Genomic DNA, 21,173 nt, shown 5'->3' with positions numbered 1-21,173 from the left:
CTGCCTTCAAGTTATGATGTATTCAGAGTCAGTTTTATATAGCTTTAAAGGTAGTATAAGAGGTCAGCAGAACTATCTATGCAAAACATCCAAGCCTTACCTCTTGGCAGCTTAGTGGATGGATGATATCACTGCGTGGGGCCTGACAGACATTCATGTGAGGCATTGTGCAAGCTGGTGTAGATTTGATAGATGTGGAAATATGGCAGACACAAGCCTGAAGTGTGGGTGGGGTATTTGGGGGTGGTGAGTATTTTGCTGCACTTGACATGGAAGTTTGGGGAACATTCTGGTGTGATGTATGCTGGGAAGGATGGGCTGTTCTGTTGGGCTGGTTAGTGATGGTGAACGGTTGGTTGGCAGATGGATGGTTGATAATAGTTACTTTCTCTTCTCTGGGCTGAATGCAAAAAATCTTGGAATACATTTATTTTAAATAATTTTCTTTTTTAACTCACCCATTTAAAAGAACACAAACTCCTTTAAAAAAATAGATTTTATTTTTAAGTAATCTCTGCCCCAAACATGGGGCTCAAACTTACAAACCTGAGATCAAGAGTCACGTGCTTGATTGACCAAACCAGCCAAGTGCCCCCAAATGCCTTTTTTTGAATAAGAATATTTTGCTTCTTTTATCCTGTCCTAGGATGTACAAGGTAGAAACTGAGACTGATCCTTCCGTGGCCATTTGAATGCCATGTATTTGCTTGGTTGTTTGTTTGCAGAAGATGGAGGGAATGGGCTGCAGCTAATCAGACCTATAGGATCACACATGATCAAGTCCATTGCTCCGCCTCCCCTCTTTTGTGCTCTCCTCCACCATATTGAGTGGGCTTCTCCCACTACCTAAGGATCCGGTTTATTACATACTGTAGAAGTTAACTACTCTCTTGCTTATCTTTCCCACTAGGCTCCACAATTTGGTCTGTGGGTAGGTCTAGGGGAGTCATATCTAATTTATCTTTGTTTCCTTAGGGCCTTACTGTGTGCCTGACACATAGCATGTGCTCAATCACTATTTCTGTATGAGGAAATCAGTGATAACCATGTGTGCATTCAGATTAGTACAGTTTTTGTTAGTATCTTTATTGTGAGTTCTCTTCAGTTTATTTCATTAGAGTCAATTTTTTTGTTGTTGTTTATTGGATTTTTTGGGGGGTAAGGGCTAGGGGTGAGGGTTAGGGGTTAGGGTTAGAAATATACTGTAAATGAAATTTCTTTTTGTATGATTTTACCTGAAAACAGACAAATGGAGACTTCTCAGCCTAAGTCCAATACTAGCTTTAAATCTGAATGTGTTCTCTGTTTTTTCAATGAAGATGGAAGTCCTGGTGGATCCATGTCATGTGAGTTTCGGGGTTGCTTAATTTGTATCTGGGATATGGGTCATCTCTCTTCTCTCTAATGAATAGTGGACAGGTTACTATCACTTTCATGGAATGAGGAAAGCAATGAGGAGGGAAGAAAGAGTTGGCATGTGACAAGCCTGGTGTATACAAGGACAAGCAGATGTTTTCTGAGTATCCTTGGTATAGTTTGTTTTGTGTGTAGCTTTACAGAGTGAAGGTAAAGAAAGGAACATCTGTAGTCAGAGTACCCACTGGCATTTGTCTTACATGTTTTATGTCCAAGGGTAATTTCAAGGCTGAGCCTGCAGTAGTGGGATGGGATAAGACCCCAAATAATGGTGTTGTCTGAATGTTTTCCAGTTTTTTCCTAGTTCTGCCAGGGTAGCAATGAAGTAAGGAATGGGCTTATAGTTATGGGGAAATGCAATGAAGAAACAAAGAAGAAAATGAAGAGGGAAGAGGAACAAGGAATGTGAGAACATAGAAGCCATATGAAACCTTGAAATAGTCTCAATGCAGGTGCTCCAAGCAACCATAAAACCAGAGTAGAAGAAAGTAGGTTTAGAATAAAGGATACATTTGCTTGAAGAGGATTCTCCAGACTTTCTCTTGGTCCCCAGATTCACACTGCATGTTCCACAGAAACTTGATCTCAACTCATTTTGACAGAATTTTATCTTTCCGAAGGACCCTCACAGATGCAGACTGTTGTTTCTTGGTAGCATCACCGTTATTCATCTGGCCCCAGTAAAACACCTGTGAATGATGTGAATGATGACTGTTACACTTTCCTTGCTTTTCATGGTCTCTGATCTTCATTGATCCGTCTCACATCTGTCTTCTCCTCCCTTCTTCTCTTAAGGAAATCCTTTCACCCTTTTGAAATTTCACCCAGCTGAAATTCTCCTTCCCTGTGTGAATTTTCCTGACTGTACAATCAATATCTTCACCCTATCTTTGTTTACACAGCATTCCACTCTTGCTGTCATTGAATGCTAACCTCATTCTGCTTTCTTTCTTTTTTTTTTTTTTAAAGATTTTGTTTATTTATTCATAGAGACAGAGAGAGAGAGAGAGAGAGAGAGGCAGAGACACAGGCAGAGGGAGAAATGGGCCCCATACAGGAAGCCGGATGTGGGACTTGATCCCGGGTCTCCAGGATCACACCCCAGGCTGCAGGCGGCGCTAAACCACTGCGCCACCAGGGCTGCCCTCATTCTGCTTTCCGTAGAAATCTGTAGAGGGAGCAAGGGTTTGGAACAGGTAGACGGGGTAGAGAAAGGAAGGCAAATTGATAATCGGCATAGCTGTCACTGTATGTACGACCCTGAGAAGATCACCAGCCTCCAAGACCTGTATTAACTGTCCAGTGACTCTCTGGCTTGGAGGACTGACTTATGATAACCCAATACTCATGACACTAAGTTGTAAATGACAAATTATGACTAATTTGCAATAGGAATTAAATACTCTATAGATTCTAATATTTATTTTGATGTAAACAGCTCACTGTTTCATTGTTGTCAAATTATTTGGGAAGTCAAATTGTAATCAACATCAACTTCATTGAAGTGGAATGAGCAATAATTATATCAGGGCCTGGAAATACTTTGGAGAATTTGTTGAGTATGTATTAACTCCCTGAAGTCAGACTACATGAGATGAGAAGTCACATAGAATCAGGAGATGGTTTTGTGAACACAAATCTGTACATGGAGAACAGATAGGTTCTACACTGAATGGTGTTTGGTATGCCATCCATCTCACAATAGGGACTGAACTCCAAATGAGAGCTTGACATACTCACACTTTGTTTGCTTGGGCCAAGGACATCTGTATTCACATGCCAACCTGTCTAGGCCATGAAGCCACGATTCTTAAAGTCCTGTGGGATAGGCTCTCTCCTCCCTCCATAGGGTTCAGGGGCAAGTCCAAACTTCTACCCACGCTTCCTTGCATGACCTCTCCCTTTTTCTCATTAAAACATTATTTTTTAGATGTATATTATCACTTTTAGTCAGGCTGATGGCCTTTCATGTAGCCTGGCAACCAGATTGCCTCCTTTGGATGACTTTGTATGTCTGGCCTCAGATGGATAAAAGGTGCTCTTACAGTTTTATTATCCTTGCTGTCATCACCAGAACTTGGGCATGGGAGGTGGTAAAGGGCACCTTTTACTGCCTAAACCCTCTACCACCTTGTATTTAGTTGATTGTTTAGAAGTAGGCCTCTCTTGTTTAGATTGGAAGCTCCTGAAGAATAGACATGATGCCTTTTTCTTCCTGTCTCAGCTTTTTGCAAAACCTTGTTTATTTGATATATTGAGGGGGGGGGGCAGGGGGCAGGGCAGAAAGAGAATGAGAGAGAGAATCTCAAGCAGACTGCATGCTGAGTGAGAAGCCCTATGCATTGCTGTCTCATGACCCTGAGCCCATGACCTGAGCTAAAACCAAGAGTTGGACAGTCAACTGACTGAGCCACTCAGGTGCTCCTGTGTGAAATATATTGACTTATGTTTCTCCATAGCTAATTTTCAAGCCATAGGCCATGCTAAGTAGTTGGGCTACAAGAAGTTCAGCTGGGTTGGGGAAGGTGATGATATATGGATATCTGGGCAAAGGGATGGGGAAATTGGATGAGCTCTAAAGGAGTTCCTAAGTGTCAGATTAAATGTGGGGAAGCTATAGTTAAGGAGACTCAGAGTAGCTTTATTCTTTTCCCTTGCATTTCCTTCTCACTTCCTTCCCCAACACTTATTTTACAAGATATTCTCTCTCACCTTATAAAATCAAGTATTTAGAAAATACAGAAAGTTACCTCTGTTTCCCATCCTCAGTATTAATGGTGGAGTTGAGAATAGTTCCAGATACTGGAAAAAATGACCAAGGATAGGATCTGAGGTGGTCATAGCCCCTGAGCAGTGCTAGATGACCAGTTGAGGTGAGTGGTGAGGGGTCACTCAGCAGGTAGTCAGGAAAGGCTGGAAGAGAGAGGGCACATTGGCTAAGTCTCAGGTGAGTGGGGAGTAAAACTGAGTAGCTAAGTTGCATGTGAAGTAAAATTTTATGGCTAAAAAAATAAAAGGTTCTCAGCCCAGAGATATGTGGCAGGCACAAGTACCTAACATGGACTCACTGCTGAGGTTATAGTTGTGTTTATTAGAGTTATCATAGTTATTTTATCATTACATTTCCCAGAATGGAATGAGGGCTGAGAAGGTTTAATGACTTATCTAATGTCATCAAGCTAGTAAGTGTTAGAGCTAAGATATAAATCCAGGACTGTCTGAATCCAAAGCCTGTGCATAAAACTCTGCACATCACGAATTTGGAAATGTGACAACTTGGAGCTGGTGATCTAAAAAAGTTGGTAACAAAGGGAGATTTTTTTCTAAGATTTATTTATTTTAGAGAGAGAGAGAGAGAGAAAGACCATGCATACACAGAAGTAGGGATGGGGGGTGCACAGAGAAAGAGGGAGAGAGAGAATCCCAGCAGACTCCCTGCTGAACTCAGAGCCAAGATGCGGGGCTCAATCCCACCACTCTGACACCAGGACCTGAGCCAAAATCAAGAGGTGGACACTCAACCGACTGAGCCACCCAGGTGCCCCCTCAAAGGAAGACAGTTATTTTTGTGTGTCCACTGTGCCCTTTTAAAGGCAAGGATAATTATAGTGGTTGAATGGCCTTATTATCACACTCAACAACTGATAATCCTGAATGGAAGGATTATTGCCCCACACCACCTCGTCATCTTTGTAATCCCCCACTGGGGATTTCCTGACATTTCATTTGGCAGTTGGGGTTTTAAAGAACTAGCTTTGGTGCTAACTTATGCAGATGAGTTGAGTGGTTTAGAGAAGTACCTTATCGGGATGTTTCCAGAAACACTACTAGGCAACCACAGAGCTTCAGTTTAGTGACCACAGAGAAGCACAATGACAGACCAGTACAGAGGAAATAGCCTCCAGCTGGCACAACTAAATAGGTACATTCGTTTTTCTCTATATTTCAATTACTTGTTCTTTACTGTTTGTGATTTATCTCAAAAACCATTACTCAACATCATGCTGTCAGTGAGCCAGGCATGTCAGCCACATTCTGGGGTCTTTCATGGGTTTGGCCTCTTTTTCTCTTCTTCCCTCCCTCTTTCCTCATCTGATGAGTGCCTACTATGTGCCGGCGCTACTCTAGGCACCCAGAACAGGGCATTCAGCAACACAGGCTTCCTCATGGAGATCCTATCCTGATCTCAACAGTGGCAGGCTGCATATATATTCAGAGAGGGCTAGGTGTAATGGAGAAACACAAAGCAGAGAAGGCTACTGGGAGTGCTTGGGCAGTGGTGGTACAGTTTTGAACAGAGTGGTCTGGAAAGACATCTTCTGGGATGGTCACATTTACCCAGAGACCCCAAGGAGGTGAGGAAGTAAGATGTGTATGTATTTGGAGAAAGAGCATCTCTAGAGGAGAGAGCAGTAAGTATATAGAGTCCAGGGAGGCAGGAGAATGCCTGGGGAGTTTCAGGAATAGTAGGGAAGTGGGGTGAAGGGGCAGGGGTAGGAGATGGGAGACTTACTTCTGAGCCTGTGTCACGCAGGCTTTTCCGTCTTCCAGGCAACTCTGCTAGGCTGTAAGGACTATCTGGGGTACCAAAGAGTGGGATATAAAGGAGCCCTGTGAGATCAATACTGTGTTGCTCACAGGCAGGGATCAGCAGTACACAGATGGTGCTTGTAATACCTACTGTAGACATTGGGAATAGCAGTAAGTCGAAACTTTGCCTTGGAGGAGAGCCATAAGGAAGCATTGCATAGGTTGATTAGCAGTGTGTGGCAGGGGAGGTGACACTGTCCTCAGGTTTCATTAGCCAGCTCTCTATCTCTGTCATGATATAAGTGTCAGAAGGGAAGGGATGGTTGGGATAAAGGAAGGAACCTGGGTTGCTGCCTACCTTCATTGAGGTTTTTCATCCAGTCTTCTCAAACACATCCCCTATCTTAATCATAATCACAATATAATAATACTAATAGAAAAGCAATACTGAGAAGTTACTATGGCCGAGTTCAAAAAGGGTGTTGCCTGTGTTCTTCTCATCCACGAAGGCAAAAGAAACAAAAGCAAAAATGAACTATTGGGACTTCATCAAGATAAGAAGCTTTTGCACAGCAAAGGATACAGTCAACAAAACTAAAAGACAACCTACAGAATGGGAGAAGATATTTGCAAATGACATATCAGATAAAGGGCTAGTTTCCAAGATCTATAAATAACTTATTAAACTCAACACCAAAGAAACAAACAATCCAATCCTGAAATGGGCAAAAGACATGAACAGAAATCTCACAGAGGAAGACATAGACATGGCCAACATGCATATGAGAAAATGCTCTGCCTCACTTGCCATCAGGGAGATACAAATCAAAACTACAATGAGATACCACCTCACACCAGTGAGAATGGGGAAAATTAACAAGGCAGGAAACAACAAATGTTGGAGAGGATGCGGAGAAAAGGGAACCCTCTTACACTGTTGGTGGGAATGTGAACTGTTGCAGCCACTCTGGAAAACTGTGTGGAGGTTCCTCAAACTGTTAAAAATATACCTGCCCTACGACCCAGCAATTGCACTGTTGGGGATTTACCCCAAAGATACAAATGCAATGAAACGCCGGGACACCTGCACCCCAATGTTTATAGCAGCAATGGCCACAATAGCCAAACTGTGGAAGGAGCCTCGGTGTCCATCAAAAGATGAGTGGATAAAGAAGATGTGGTTTATGTATACAATGGAATATTACTCAGCTATTAGAAATGACAAATACCCACTATTTGCTTCAACGTGGATGGAACTGGAGGGTATTATGCTGAGTGAAGTAAGTCAGTCGGAGAAGGACAAACATTATATGTTCTCATTCATTTGGGGAATATAAATAATAGTGAAAGGGAATATAAGGGAAAGGAGAAGAAATGTGTGGGAAATATCAGAAAGGGAGACAGAACATAAAGACTGCTAACTCTGGGAAACGAACTAGGGGTGGTAGAAGGGGAGAAGGGCGGGGGGTGGGAGTGAATGGGTGACGGGCACTGGGGGTTATTCTGTATGTTAGTAAATTGAACACCAATAAAAAATAAATTTAAAAAAAAAAGCAATACTGAGCTCTGCTAGGTACAATATATAACTATTATCTCATATGACCACATCTGTTTGGCTCACTATCCACACAAGTAGCCTAGCATAGTGTCTGGCCCAGAGATGCTGTAGTGCTCAATAGATATCCTTCGAATGAATTGATTTTTCTCCTAACAATCTGTAAGGCAAGTATCTTTTCTAGCCCTTTTGAAGATGTTCCCATGTCTTGAATTTTAAATAAAAATTTTCAATGACATAAAGATAGGAAGTAGAACAAGTGGGATTCAAAATCAGGTCTTTCTGACTCCCAAGCTTCGTCTAACCCTGCACAGAACTAGATCTTCTAATTTTGGATTCTTGTGGTTCTGGGCACAGTCGGGGCATGCTGTGAAAGGAACAGAGGACCCAGAACACTCAAGAGAAGGCCTAACACTTTGGTTTCCCTTCAGCAATCCATTTTCCTCTTTGCTTTGGCTTCCTTATTTGTAAATTGGTGATACTGATGATAACCTGTGGGCTCTTATAAGAAGTTAATAGGAGCATGTGGGTATTTGTAAAATATAAAGGTCTAAGCAAATGTAAAGGGGACCATTATTCTTTTAAACTACCTACTGATAACAAGCATGAAAACAATGTGTAGAAGGTCAGTGGACAAATATTACTGAACATGAAAAGTAAGGTTGATTATACCAGGGGTTGGCAAGCTTTTTCCATGAAAGGCCAGATAATAAATATGTCTAGCTGTATGGCCCACAGTGCCTCTTTTGCATCTTCTCGGCCTTGATATTGTATCATGCGATCAGCCATAGACAATATGTAAATGAGTAGGTGGGGATGTGCTCCAAAGTTTAAAACTAATCTATAAAAACGGGTGGTGGGTTATAATTTACTGACCACTGCTTTATACTGACATGCAACTGAGTAAGATATATATGTACACACATGCGCACACACATGACTTATATTTTGCACATCATTATTCCAGGGTAATCACTTCCAGAGAACAATCTTGGGGGTGGGGGGAAACTAAATACCTAAATTGAATGATCAATAGCCTCCTGAAAAGTTGTGGAAAAATTTAGTATGCATAAACTCAGCTATTTGCTAGACGTGAATTTTTCTGAACAGACATCTTAATTTTGTTCTCTCATTGCCATGTGGGTTGTTTTGATTCTGTCACTGTATACAGGCTCTGCTTCAGGGTCTGTCTAGCTATTCCATCCCCTTTGCTCATTTTGCTACTTCCTTTGTCCTATAGGTATCTGTGTTTATGACTATTGACATCCAGAGTGTTCTGAGTCTCAGGAACCTAGGTGTGGATACAATCATTAAGTCAATATGTATCACATGTATGGTTTGTTATACTGACATACTCTTAGGATTTTTCAGAGACTGTAGAGTGCTCTTCTCAGCTAGGTTTTGGCTCATTTAGCTTTCTTGGATGTGGGTTTATGTCTCCTTGTACTGAAGTTTAAACACCCAGTGATTGTTTACATGGTTTATAATTTGGCTTCCTGTGTATACTTCATGGTGAGAGCCTTCCGATGAGCCACATGGGAGGTGGTATTTGTACAAGATCACATTTAGTGTACACAGAAGAGAAATGTTTATTCACATCAGTGTCTTGCTCTTAAGGTCCTTGGTGACTAGGGGAGATCTTCTTTTATTATATAATTGGCCCATCCATGCTAATATTGGCCCATATCCTGCTGAATTCTAATAAATTTGCATTCTTGTAGATAGAGAGCTCTCATCTAAAGAGAATGCAAAACATATTATCGTCTCACCAATTTCTATTTAGGTAGAATAGAAATACCAATGCAAACTCTGTCATTAAAAAACAAACCAAACCAAAAGCTACTCATCCAAGAAGCAGCAGTGAGAGTTGCATGTGTGATGGCTAACCTTATACTAATTTTCATGCCAAGATGCTGGTGCTGCATTTTTTTGTTCCTGAGTATAATAAGACCATTTTTTCATATTATTTCTTTTTTTTGAGAGAGAAAGAGAGAGAGAGAGCGCGTGAGCACATGCACAAGTGGTGGGGGGAAGGAACAAAGGAAGAAGGAGAGAGAGAATCTTAAGCAGGCTCTACACCCAGTGTGGAGCCTGATTCGAGGCTTGATCTTACAACCCTGAGATCATGACCTGAGCTGAAATCGAGAGTTGGACACTTAACTGACTGAGCCACTCAGGCACCCCTGTCATATTAAACCTTTTAGCATTCAGTAATCAATTTTTTTTTATCTTTCCTTGAGTCCTTAGAAAGAATTTGATTGAAATTTATGAAACCAGCACTTTTGGATAAACTATGGCATGTGGAATACTATTCAGCCATGAAAAAGGTTGGGGTAATTTATACAAGGGCCACTTGGCTGGATTTCAAAGGCATTGTGCTGAGTGAAAGTGATCAGTGTCAGAAATTTGCATACAGTGTTAGTGCATGTGTAGGTTATTCTGGAAAAGGTGAAACTACATAAGGAAGACAGATAACTGGTTCCTGTGTTTGGGGCTGGTTTAACCCCAGTGGGATGGCATGAATGAGTGTTATTGGGTGACAGAACTGTTATGTCTTGATTCTTGTGGTGGTCCCATAAATATATACCTGGGTTAAAAATTTGTAGTACTTTTGTATACAAAAAGTCAATATTTGTGTGTTTATTTTTCATAAGTAAAATTAAAACTCAGAGTGTTTGAATATGCTTGTTGAGAACATCAAAAATATATTCAAGTGATTGTGGGGTACCAGGGATTCCTATGAGGAAAATCGTAATTGTGCTCATTTTAAAGAAAAACCCGGGGGTGCCTGGGTGGCTCAGTGGTTGAGCATCTGTCTTTTGGTCAGATCATAATCCCGGGGTCCTGGGATCAAGTCCCCCCATCAGGTTCCCTGCATTGAGCCTGCTTCTCCCTCTGCCTATGTCTCTGCCTCTCTTTCTATGTCCCTCATGAATAAATAAATAAAATCTTTTTTTTTTTAAAGAAAAACTCATTGTTGTAGTTACTAGATTTATAAAGAAATGAAATAATGTAACTCCTATGCAGTGGATAATACCTTAGGCTCTATGCAGAATGTAGGGGAATATTCGAGGTTATGTGTCCCCCAGCAGCCATAACTTGGTCCTTGGTGCCTATGTAGCATTTCCACTCTTCTTTATGGCGATCACTTTCCTTGGTTGGTGTGTATATATGGTATGTGACAGTTACGGTGGCTGTGGGAATCATAACTTTAAGTTCTGTGACTTTCCTGTGAGTAAAACCAGCCATAATATTGAATTAATGTCATTCTTCACATTTAATTTCCATGTTGTTGTAAGTGGAAGACTTATCGCATATATGAATAGCAGCTCTGTGTACATTTTTGATAGCGTGTAAGTGATGGTGGTTATGTGGACTAATTTTGTCTCTTAATTAACATTATCATTAAGTAGAGTGAGGCCAATTTGGGAGAGAGTGTGTTTGGTGTGCCCTCTGGAGGAGTGATGCTTTAAAGCTCCTATCCATCCACCGTTGTACTTGGCAGTAGAAGATTCTGGACCACCACAATCTGGCTCATAACCATGCATCCTGAATGGAAATTCTGAGCCCGGCACTGGTAGCTTTGTGGAATTGCCTTTGCACAGGAATGATTAAGTGGAGCCTTGGTGTATTTCCTAAAATGGGAGACATTACTGATGGGTCTTCAGGCTGCACAGGATCAGTCAGCAGATGGGACTTTGCTGACTGTGTACGTTGAAGACATGTCTGGTCTCTCTTAGTTTTGTAAATCAGGTAGGAGAGCTGCTACGCTTCCAAGAAATAATAGTGTGTGGTGTAAAATGCTGGAGGACAGATCTTTTGAAACTGGGGGAGTCAGGGCACCTGGGTGGCTCAGTAGTTGAGCATCTGCCTTTGGCTCAGGTCATGATCCTGGGGTCCTGGGATCAAGTCCCGCATCAGGATCCCCACAGGGAGCCTACTTCTCCCTCTGCCTGTGTCTCTGCCTCTGTGTGTGTCTCTTATAAATGGATAAATAAAATCTTGGAAAAAAAGAAAAGAGGAACTGGGGGAATTGACTAAGGTTCTTATTGTCCTCATGAAGTGGTCTTCAGATAGTTCTGTCCAACTTACCTGGATGTGTTTTTCATAGACCAACAGAGGAGGTATGAAGAGCCAGAGGAGGAGGTGACTCGTGAAGGCTCTGCTGGTGTATCTTTTCTGGTCTAACAGGTCTCCCACATTGAGGGTTAGGGCTTGTTTCCTGGTTGGGCAGTGTTGGTATTTCCAGGGCCAGAGGCCTCTAGTGACCTCAGTGCTGGGAGCCTTAGGGAAAGATCAAAGTGTTTGAAATCACCCTTGATCCTGGTGAATGAACCTTAAGTCAATGAATTATATTCACACTCAAGGGACATAAGGGCTGGGACCGGCATAAAAAGAGGCCTGGGTGAGAACCACAGACATAGGAGCTGTGGGGCCTCTGTTCTTCCTGGGGAAGATGTGTGAGGCCTCAGGTCATCTTGTGATCAAAGCTCATTGTTTTCTGGTTGCAGCATTTCGTGATCTCACTGCATGCAGAGGGGGTGTACCAGAGGACCCTACCTTGTCTGCAGTCCCTCACCATCCCTCCATTCCTCCTGGGGGCTGAAGAACTGCCTTCCTGCTTGGGAACCCAAATATCTCTTGCTGCCTGAAGCTCTACTTGAGACTGATAGTGTGCATGTGTGCATGCATGTGTGTCAGTGTCTTAGAGGGCAGGATCTTTGACTTCTGTCAGGACTTCCTGGATGGATACCATGGATGGGAAAGACCAGTGACCACAGTGTCCTTGGCCCCCATGTCTACCCTCAGTAGTTCATGGTCATCCAAGCAAGTCTCTGCAGGTCTGCTGCATGCCTCAGTTTGCCCAAAACTTCAGAGTTACTAGCCTTGTTTGGAGGGAGAAATCCTGTGTTTCTCACCCAAGAAATCAGCCCTGGCTGATACCTCAGCCAGACAGGAACATATCCAAAATCCCGGTAGACCATTAGCTCATGTCCCTTCCACTCTGCCTTTCCACACAGACAGCCATCTTTATATCCAGCCCAGAAACCCTCAAAAAGTCTGAAAGCTCTCCTGGGCCCCAATTTGTGCATACAAAACTCACACATTGTACATGTCTACTATATCCCCCACTAACTACAAACATTGCCCATTTTGTTGCCCTGTGGGATCACTTCCTATCTTAAATTAGGAAACATAGGTGCCTCCCATTCTGAGATCATTTGTTCAGAATTTGCATTTCTTACTTTTTGGTTGGTGGTTGATTGTGCAGACTCATGAAGGGTATGTTTGGAGGATCTTCCAAATCACATTTTGAAATGTTTCCTTCTGAGTGACAACCTCAGGTCTCTGGCATGTGTTCCACCCATTTCTCTATGGTGGCAGAGGGCCAGGCAGGCCCACCCTGGGAGGAGCCTGATGGGACGGCTCTGCTCCTCCCATTGCATTCACCAGAACGAAGCTGTTTGCACACTAAGCCCTGGATGAACAAGGGATGATGGAGTAGCCCGGTGGTAGAACAGAATCAGCCTTATCCACGCTCTGATCAATAACTAAGATGGTAGAGGCTGTAGCCAGAGGGACTCCACAGAATCAAACTTTTACTGCCAAGACTTGCCACACATGTGGGAAGGCAGCCTTTGTACTTGAAACTGAGCATGCAGATAGCAGATTCAAAGAGAAAGAGCTGATACAGGGTATCCTTATAGGTTGATACCATTTTGCTTTTTTGAAAGTGGGATTTTTTTTTCTTTTTCACAGAAGCTGTGTGAAAGTGGTGATCTGAATGCTTCTCTAACATCCCAACATTTTGAAGAGCAATCTGTGAGTGAAATTCCTTAAAAACAAACACAAGATTAAATATTATAAGTATTTCTTATCAGGTGTTTGGATCTGTGAGGGTTTTTTGCCTGTTTTTAAAGAATGCTAAACCGTATCCATCTACAAAGACAGGCCTTGCACCTTATAGCTGGAAAAGATTAATTCAGGGTCTATCGATTTGTCAGACTGGCACAGATTTTTCTAAAAATACAGAGCAGCTATGCATTTGAGTGGGATCATAAAGGAGACAGAGCCATTCTGAAGTGCTTTGAAACCTGGGTGGGGAAACTTTCAAAAGAAGGTTGTCAAGGGAAGACCTAGCCACAAGATCGATTAATTGAATGTCAGATAAGTGAATAGTAAATTACTTTATCTGTCCCTTATCTTTGGAAGACAAAAATTTGAACTATTGCAAAACTCTAGTTCAATACTTTCATTGGATTCATTTAATAAATATTCAAAAATAGACTTGAAGTTGACATTGTGGCTGGTAGGAGTTGATGCATTCCTGGATGAGGAAGTGAGCTGTGTTGAGGGAAGGCAAGGCTGAGGGTGAGTGGAGGAGACACCACAGTGGGGTCCAGGGAATGGAGGAAAAATATGCAAAGGGGAAAGCACTCCGAGTGTGTCACATATGGACATGGGATGGGCATGTGTCTGGCGGTCTGACGGACATGTGGGTACAGGAGGCTCACCCCTAAGTGGTCATGAACTGAAATGTTTTTTATTACACATAGAGGGGAGGTGTGCCAGGGTGAAGGGCTTGGTGGGATGGTGGAGAAAATGAAGAAGCCACTTTGTATCTGAGTGCAAACACACGTCTGGGGGCGCCAGCATCACAGACACACTTCTGCATGCTACCTCCTCCCTTGGTGCTCCACCATGAGAGTTCTAGAAGAATCCTACAGGAAATCACTAGGTTTAAGGGTGTTTTAGATACTGGCCTACCACTTGTGTGATTTTTTTTGCAGGGGGATAGAGTTTATTGCAAAGATAATTCAGGAATTCTGATAAAATCCTGCTGGTGGGAAACATAAAGGATGTGTTAATAAAGCACTGTAACCAAGCCATCTGTGTGGGTGGTGGGAGGTGAAGCTTAAAGATTTGCCTTTGTAGTTACTTTTGTTGTTGCTCTGAAATTTTCTTTCTGAGTCCCCAGACAGCATGCTTAACTTACTTCTCCATCTGTGTAGATGTTTGGGGAAGCCGGCGATGAGTTGAGTAACCTGCCCAGTCCTTTTGCGTACCTCCTCACCATACACCTGAAAGAAGGCCGGAACCTGGTCATCCGAGATCGCTGTGGTAAGCCTGGCTCTGTGGTGCCATCTGTAGCCTGCACACCCATTTCTCTATTCCTGTTTCTATGTTGTTTGTTTGCCTTTCTCATCTCTTGTAACAGAGCAGAACTCAAATCTGCACCTCTAAGGTATCAAGGCCTTTGCAGTAAATTATCTAGATCCACTGAGTCTTACTGTCGTTTACTGTTATTAAATGAATAACAAAAATGATAAGAGTAACAATCACATAAAGTTGTTTTAAATGAGGTAAAGGCCACTATAATAGCTTTGTGCCTGGAATATAGTAACTGCTCAATGTTCCCTTGATTCTACTTTGATTATACATAACAAAAGACATGAATTTATCTTTAGGTGTGAGGTCATCAAACACACACTAGATGGAAATGCCCTTTGAACTGCATCCCTCTCCTGCCCTGAAATCCCATGGGGCTCCTCTCCCTCAGGATAATATCTGTTATCTGCATATGATTTGACTTGTTCACTTTTTCCACTAATTCTGTGCATTTACTGTACACAAACACACATGTGTATATTTTTAATTAAAATACTATAATGTCCATATTCCTCTGTAATAAGCTTTTTTGTGCTTCACTAAATATGTATTCAAGATTGACCATGTTTGGCCATGTAAATGTGTCTCCTTTCATTTAAATACTACATAATATTCCATATTCTGATGTGTTATTCCTCTGTGTCTCTACTGACAATTGCTGCTTTTTCCTACACTTCAGGAATATAAATGATACTGTAATAAACACCCTGTGTTTTTTATGCATATAAATAGATGATATCTTACCAAAAAAAATAGCACATGTTGAAGAGCTGACAGTCCAGCCAGAGTGCTGGGGCTCAAATTCTGCCCTTCTCCATTTATTGTTGTTTGATTTAAGAAATGTTCTTTGACCCCTCTCTGACTTAGTTTCCTCATCTGTAAAATGAGGATAGTAATATTAACCCTCATTATAGGCCATTAGGAGTATTGAAGGTACTAACTTCTATAAAGCACTTTAAGCTACATCTGGCTTCTAGCACTTCATGAACGCTAACTATTGTTAGCAGCCAGGAGAGAACCGGGAAATAGAAGTCAGGATCCAGGGGATGCACACTGTTTAACTTAAGAGATCCTGGCAAATTGCCCTCCAGGAGGTACAAAATATATGCTCTCCTGCAATATGTTAACAATTACCCCACCTCCTCACTATCGAGTATCCACTCTTTTGCTCTTAGTTTTTGGCACTCTCATAGGTTGGGTGTCAATTCTCCTTGTTTTAATTTATACTTTGCAGATTATTATGATAATGTATGTGGCATTTGTATTTCCTTTTTTTTAAATTTCTGTATTGTTTGTTCAGTTTTCAGTTGGGCTTTTTCTTCTCTCTTCTTAATTCTTTATAACTTTCAGCATTAATGGTTGTTTGTTACAGGTTGCAAGTATTTTTTTCCTCTCAGTCTGTTGCTTATCTTTTATTTTTATGACTGATTTTGTCCTTCAGAGACTTTACATTTCTTTACAGGCAAATATATTTGAGTTTTATTTATGGTACCTTTTAAAATTTTATTTCGTTTAGTAAGAAGGAACTTCTAATCTAGGGAATTGAATGTCTTCCTGCAGGTCTTGGGTAGTTTGTCCTGTTGCTTCCTTTCTACTCTGTTCTGGAACATGAAATGGAGAAAGTGCCTCATAGACCCTTCCGTCTGTTCTCTGTGTCTGTTAGCTTTTCTTTCTCATTCTTCCCATGACTTTTTTCTTGCAGGGAAAAAAGTCTTGGTCTTCTAGCTTTCTCATTTTATTGTCCATTGTGACCATTGTGCTATTGTATTCATGTATTGAGTTGCCATTTAAAAAATTTTATATCATCTATGATTGTTTCATAAATGAGATGATGCCATCTTGTTTTTGAGAATATTAAGTGTACATTTAAAATCTCTTGTTCTGTGCTTCATCCCTTAGATATTCCAGTTTGGCATGTTTGCTGCTTATCTTTTTGTTTATTTCTGTGTCCCTGTCCTGCCATTCATGGATCCCATTTTTTCTTACTGTGTCCTATCTTTCCTGATAGTGAGGATGACTGGGACATGCGACCGGACAGGCTGAGCCAGTAGTTCAAACTGGCTTCTTCCCATTCCTCCCAATTATCACCTGTTCCTGGTTACTGCTTATCACTTAAAGCTTTCCACTCTGGCTTACTACCCATACTTACTCATGCTTGCATTCAAGGGCTCTTGCTAGTTATCACTTAGCATCAAGGGGAGAGGATGGTGCTGGCCCACCTGGCTGCTGTATGTTTGTTGTGCCAACTGGTTACCCTGATAATTTCTCAGGCTGTCTTCTAATTCCTGTATCTCCTGCCTGCAAGCTCAGAGCATCCATGGCTTACCTGCCACTCTCACATTTTCCTGCCCAACTCTGCTTCTGAAAACTTTGCTATGACTTTCTTCTGCTCATATTTTAGACTGTAGATTCATCTGTCAATCTGATCTCACCTAACTTCCATATTTCAGGCTATATAAAATATCCCCACTTAAAAAAAAGTATTTAATTATTTATTTAGAGAGAGCACAAGCAGAAGGGCAGAGGGAGAGGGAGAGAGAAAATCTGAAGTAGACTCTATGCACTGAGCACGAGCCCTACATGAGGCCTGATCTCATGACCCTGAGATCAGGGCCTGAAATCATGACCTGATGACTGAAACCAAGAGTCCGTTGCTTAACTGGCTGTGCCACCCGGGTGCCCCTCCATTTTTTTTTAAACAAAATTTCTCTCTTTTTTTATTTTCTCAGATGCAGGATTTCAAAGTAGTGAAAAAAAAATACCATATTTTACTTGTTGGCAAATTATGTTTTCTATCAAAATCATAAAATTTCTTGCCTATCAATTGTGTGACTTTCAGTGTTTTATCACTTGTGTGCTATCATGATAAACATATTACATTTTAGTAACTCCATCTCTTATGTTGTTTTTAATTATTTGGTCACATAGTATTTCACACCTGAAATAACATCCAGGAAACAATCATAAATCAGTGTAAAGTTAACTCCCATAAACATCCCGACTCTTGCTCTGAATTTGCATGGTGTTCCCTGGGTGCCTCTGACAAGCTAAGATCATTATCGAGCTTGTTTTATGACAGCTTATCTGGAGGGTGTACCATGGAGAATGTATTTAACTTTACTAGTAAGAAGCTATTCTAAACTTCTAAAAAACATGTTTTGTTTTAAATTTTTGGAATTCCTCTAATATTTTGTAGCTTTGGAGATCAGTACAGGCCCTGGACTACTTCTACAAACCAGCTGCCCCCTTTGTAGTTTACCCATCCTCTCTGGATCTTTCTTCCAGAGTGAGTTATCTGTCTCCACCACCCTTGACATATATATCATAAGGATACACTTACAGCAGATTTTTAGTTGATGGTCAGTAAACTTAGTATATGATAAAGAAGCCATTGCACACGTCAGAAAATCACTGGAGTATGTATGCTCATGCTCCATACCTTCCTTTTAGAGACAGAAGAGAAACTGTAGTCTGTGCTATAATCCCAGCCATTGTCACCTCTGAATAATTTCATCAAAGTTAAACATCATATGACTTTGGCTTTATCTTGTGTAAACTTAATATGATCCAAATATAATACCTAGTAAGGCATCGAGGTCATAAACTGTGCTGTTCCAACACCTATATCTTTTGTAACCAGTAGTGACTGTTCTTGTCTGGTTTTTGTTTGTTTGTTTGTTTGTTTATTGGGAGAGTTAATAATTATTGAGAAAATATCTCTCTCCCAGCCAATTCTTTTTCTACACTTTGAGGTATGGTATGCCTTCCTACATAGTGACTCTGTTAATTTCTGCTTAATTTTCCTAAGCCTTACGTTATGTTAGTGATCAGGGAAATGTTCCAGAGACCACTCAAGGAAAGGTGGTGTTCAAGTGGGCACTGTTGATTTAGGCAGAGCTCCTAACTATTATATAGGCTCCCACTCCTGACATCTTGCCTGGTTTCTGACATTATTTATCAGTACAATTAAATTTTCTATGGGACCCAACCCAGCATCAGAATTTTATCCAACATAGTCCTTTGGATCAGTAGTTTTAAAACTTGAATGAAGATCAGGGTAGCCTGGAGGGCTGAGGAAAGCACACATTGTCCACCCCCAGAGTTTCTGATTTAGCAAGTCTGAGGTGGGGCCTGAGGATTGGATTTCCTTTCCTTTTTCCTTTTTTCTTTTCTTTCTTTTCTGTTCTTTTCTTTTCTTTTCTTTTCTTTTCTCTTTTCTTTTCCTTCCTTCCTTCCTTCCTTCCTTCCTTCCTTCCTTCCTTCCTTCCTTCCTTCCTTTCTTTCTTTCTTTCTTTCTTTCTTTCTTTCTTTCTTTCTTTCTTTCTTTCTTTCTTTCTTTCTTTCTTTCTTTCTCTTTTTTCCTCCCTCCCTCCCTCCCTCCCTCCCTCCCTCCCTCCCTTCCTTCCTTCCTTCCTTCCTTCCTTCCTTCCTTCCTTCCTTCCTTCCTTCCTTCCTTTTTTTAAAAGATTTCACTTATTTGTTTAAGAGAGAGAGCATGAGAGAGAGAGAGAAGACAGCACAAGCAGGGGGAAAAGGTAGAGGAAGAAGCAGATTCCCTAGCAAGCAGGAAGTCCAATGTAAGACTCAATCCCAGGACTCTGAGATAATGACCTGAGTTGAAAGCAGACACCTAACCAACTGAGCCACCCAGGTGCCCATGGTTTCATATTTCTAACAAGTTCCCAGGTGATCCTGGTGTAGTTGGTCCAGGAAGGACACTTGAGCACTGTTGCTGTAGGGAGCCACTGTCCATCAGTATGTGTTAGCACATGAGAAGAAACATTTGCTTCTCCTGGTAGGTAGAGTTTCAATTCTGTATTAGGCACAACATATGGGGCTTTTCCTCCTTGCATATTTTTTCTCTAGCATTCTTAATTTATATTCTTTGAACATGATGTAATTTGGTATTAGCTAGTTAACATAATTAAGTACAGAGGCTGTATGATATGACAAAATACTAAATGCAAAAGGATTTCTGAATTATCCACAAACTTACAGTATTCAAAGAAACATGACCTCTAGTTATGTGGCTATAAGCTTGATAGCTATTTGATACAATACTAAATATCCTTCGAGATTCATTCAGATGCCACTTCTTTGTCATCTTTTATGTTTATCACAGGCACAAATACTCTCCATCTCAAGCCTATAAAAATTTTACCTCTATGAAACATACACTTTTACCCTTAATTGAATAAATGACCAATTTGCCCTATTACGATATCAGCATTATATTAGCTGAGTGACCATTTTATTCATCTTTGTATATCCTACTGAACCATACTGATGGTTTACACATAGAATGCTTTTAATATATTTTAGTTCATCATTAAGGAAATCCACCTTAAGTGCCGTACTTAAAAGGAATGTTAAAGACTGTAGTAAGAGGGAAAATATCTTCCCCGAAGGGAAGAGAATTTGGTCACTCTCACTCCTTTACTCCTTCACTTAGTGAGCATGGTTGGCTCCCTTCTATGAGATGAGCACTGTGCTGCTTCTCTCCTGAGACTGGTGGTGAAAGTCAGGGAAAAGGTTTACATGATTTTAGAAATGCAGGACCTCGTACAGATCACCTGCTAGAATGGCTGATCCAACAGAAGCTTTCATTTAGAAGACTGAAGTCCAGAGGCTAAATGACTTACCAAGGTTATGTAGGGAAACAGCAGGGAAGGCAGCATTCAGAGCAAACTGGGTGGCTCAGTGGGATCACAAAGAGGATTGGGACCTTACAGCCAACTTCCCAGCTTGGGACCTCCTACAACAACTCACTCAACCTCTCTGAAATTGAATCTACCAATTGGTAAAATAGGCATGATGTGACCTCCCTTATAATATAGTTGTTAGAATTGATGAAAAGGAAATATAGGATAGAGCCATACGTAGAGAAAATAGTCAATAAAGACTAATGCATGTTATTATAGTTATTAATGAATAATAGTAATGAGAATAGCATATATTCCTGACTCCCAGTGTTCCACATCAACATCCCCATCAGTGACCTTGGATCTTGGTCCTTAGCCTGTGTCAATTTGTTAGTACCCCTGTACCCTCTATGCTAGACCTAAAGCACAGGAGTTTGGTTACATTTTATTTTCCTTATACTGAATCATGTATTTAATGTTTAAGCCTAAAATAGAATAGATCCAATTGATCAAATCATTGATTTTCAATTAGGACAGGTAGGTCTTTGGAGTGTTGTTGAAATGTTTTGCACCTTTGGCTCTAGAGGGACTGTTCTGGGATATTTAAGGTAATTGCACAGTCTCATTTTTGAATGTTTAAGGAGAAAAACTGTTTTTGATGAATCATCCTCTGCGGAAAGAGTTTGGTATTTTCTTTAGATTGTTACATAATCAGTACCACTTATGTAACTTTCTGTCTAGAACATGGGCTGGCAACTTTTTCGGTACAGGGCCAGAAAGTAAATATTTTGGGATTTATGGGTCATCAGGGCTCAGTGACAACTACTTACCTCTGCTGGGAAAGTGCCAAAACAGCCATT

At 41.1% G+C, this 21,173-nt stretch overlaps 1 protein-coding gene across 9 annotated transcripts in view; it reads left to right on the top strand.

Moving 5' to 3' along the window:
* Nucleotides 1-21,173, top strand: part of MCTP2 (multiple C2 and transmembrane domain containing 2) — a 242,141-nt gene that overhangs the window by 53,595 nt on the left and 167,373 nt on the right. For 7 of the 9 annotated variants that reach the window (XM_072798305.1, XM_072798333.1, XM_072798294.1 and 4 more), the window contains 2 exons: nucleotides 13,262-13,324; nucleotides 14,515-14,623. In XM_072798305.1, coding sequence (XP_072654406.1) covers nucleotides 13,262-13,324; nucleotides 14,515-14,623 — 172 coding nt within the window. Of the gene's footprint in view, nucleotides 1-7,068; nucleotides 7,091-7,587; nucleotides 7,612-11,635; nucleotides 11,648-13,261; nucleotides 13,325-14,514; nucleotides 14,624-21,173 lie in introns of all 9 variants that reach the window. The other 2 variants (XM_072798367.1, XM_072798352.1) reach the window with 2 other exon arrangements.

Source organism: Canis lupus, chromosome 2, assembly GCF_048164855.1.
Source record: "Canis lupus baileyi chromosome 2, mCanLup2.hap1, whole genome shotgun sequence".
NCBI classification, from domain to species: Eukaryota; Metazoa; Chordata; class Mammalia; order Carnivora; family Canidae; genus Canis; species Canis lupus.
This window is presented reverse-complemented; position numbering and strand designations above follow the sequence as displayed.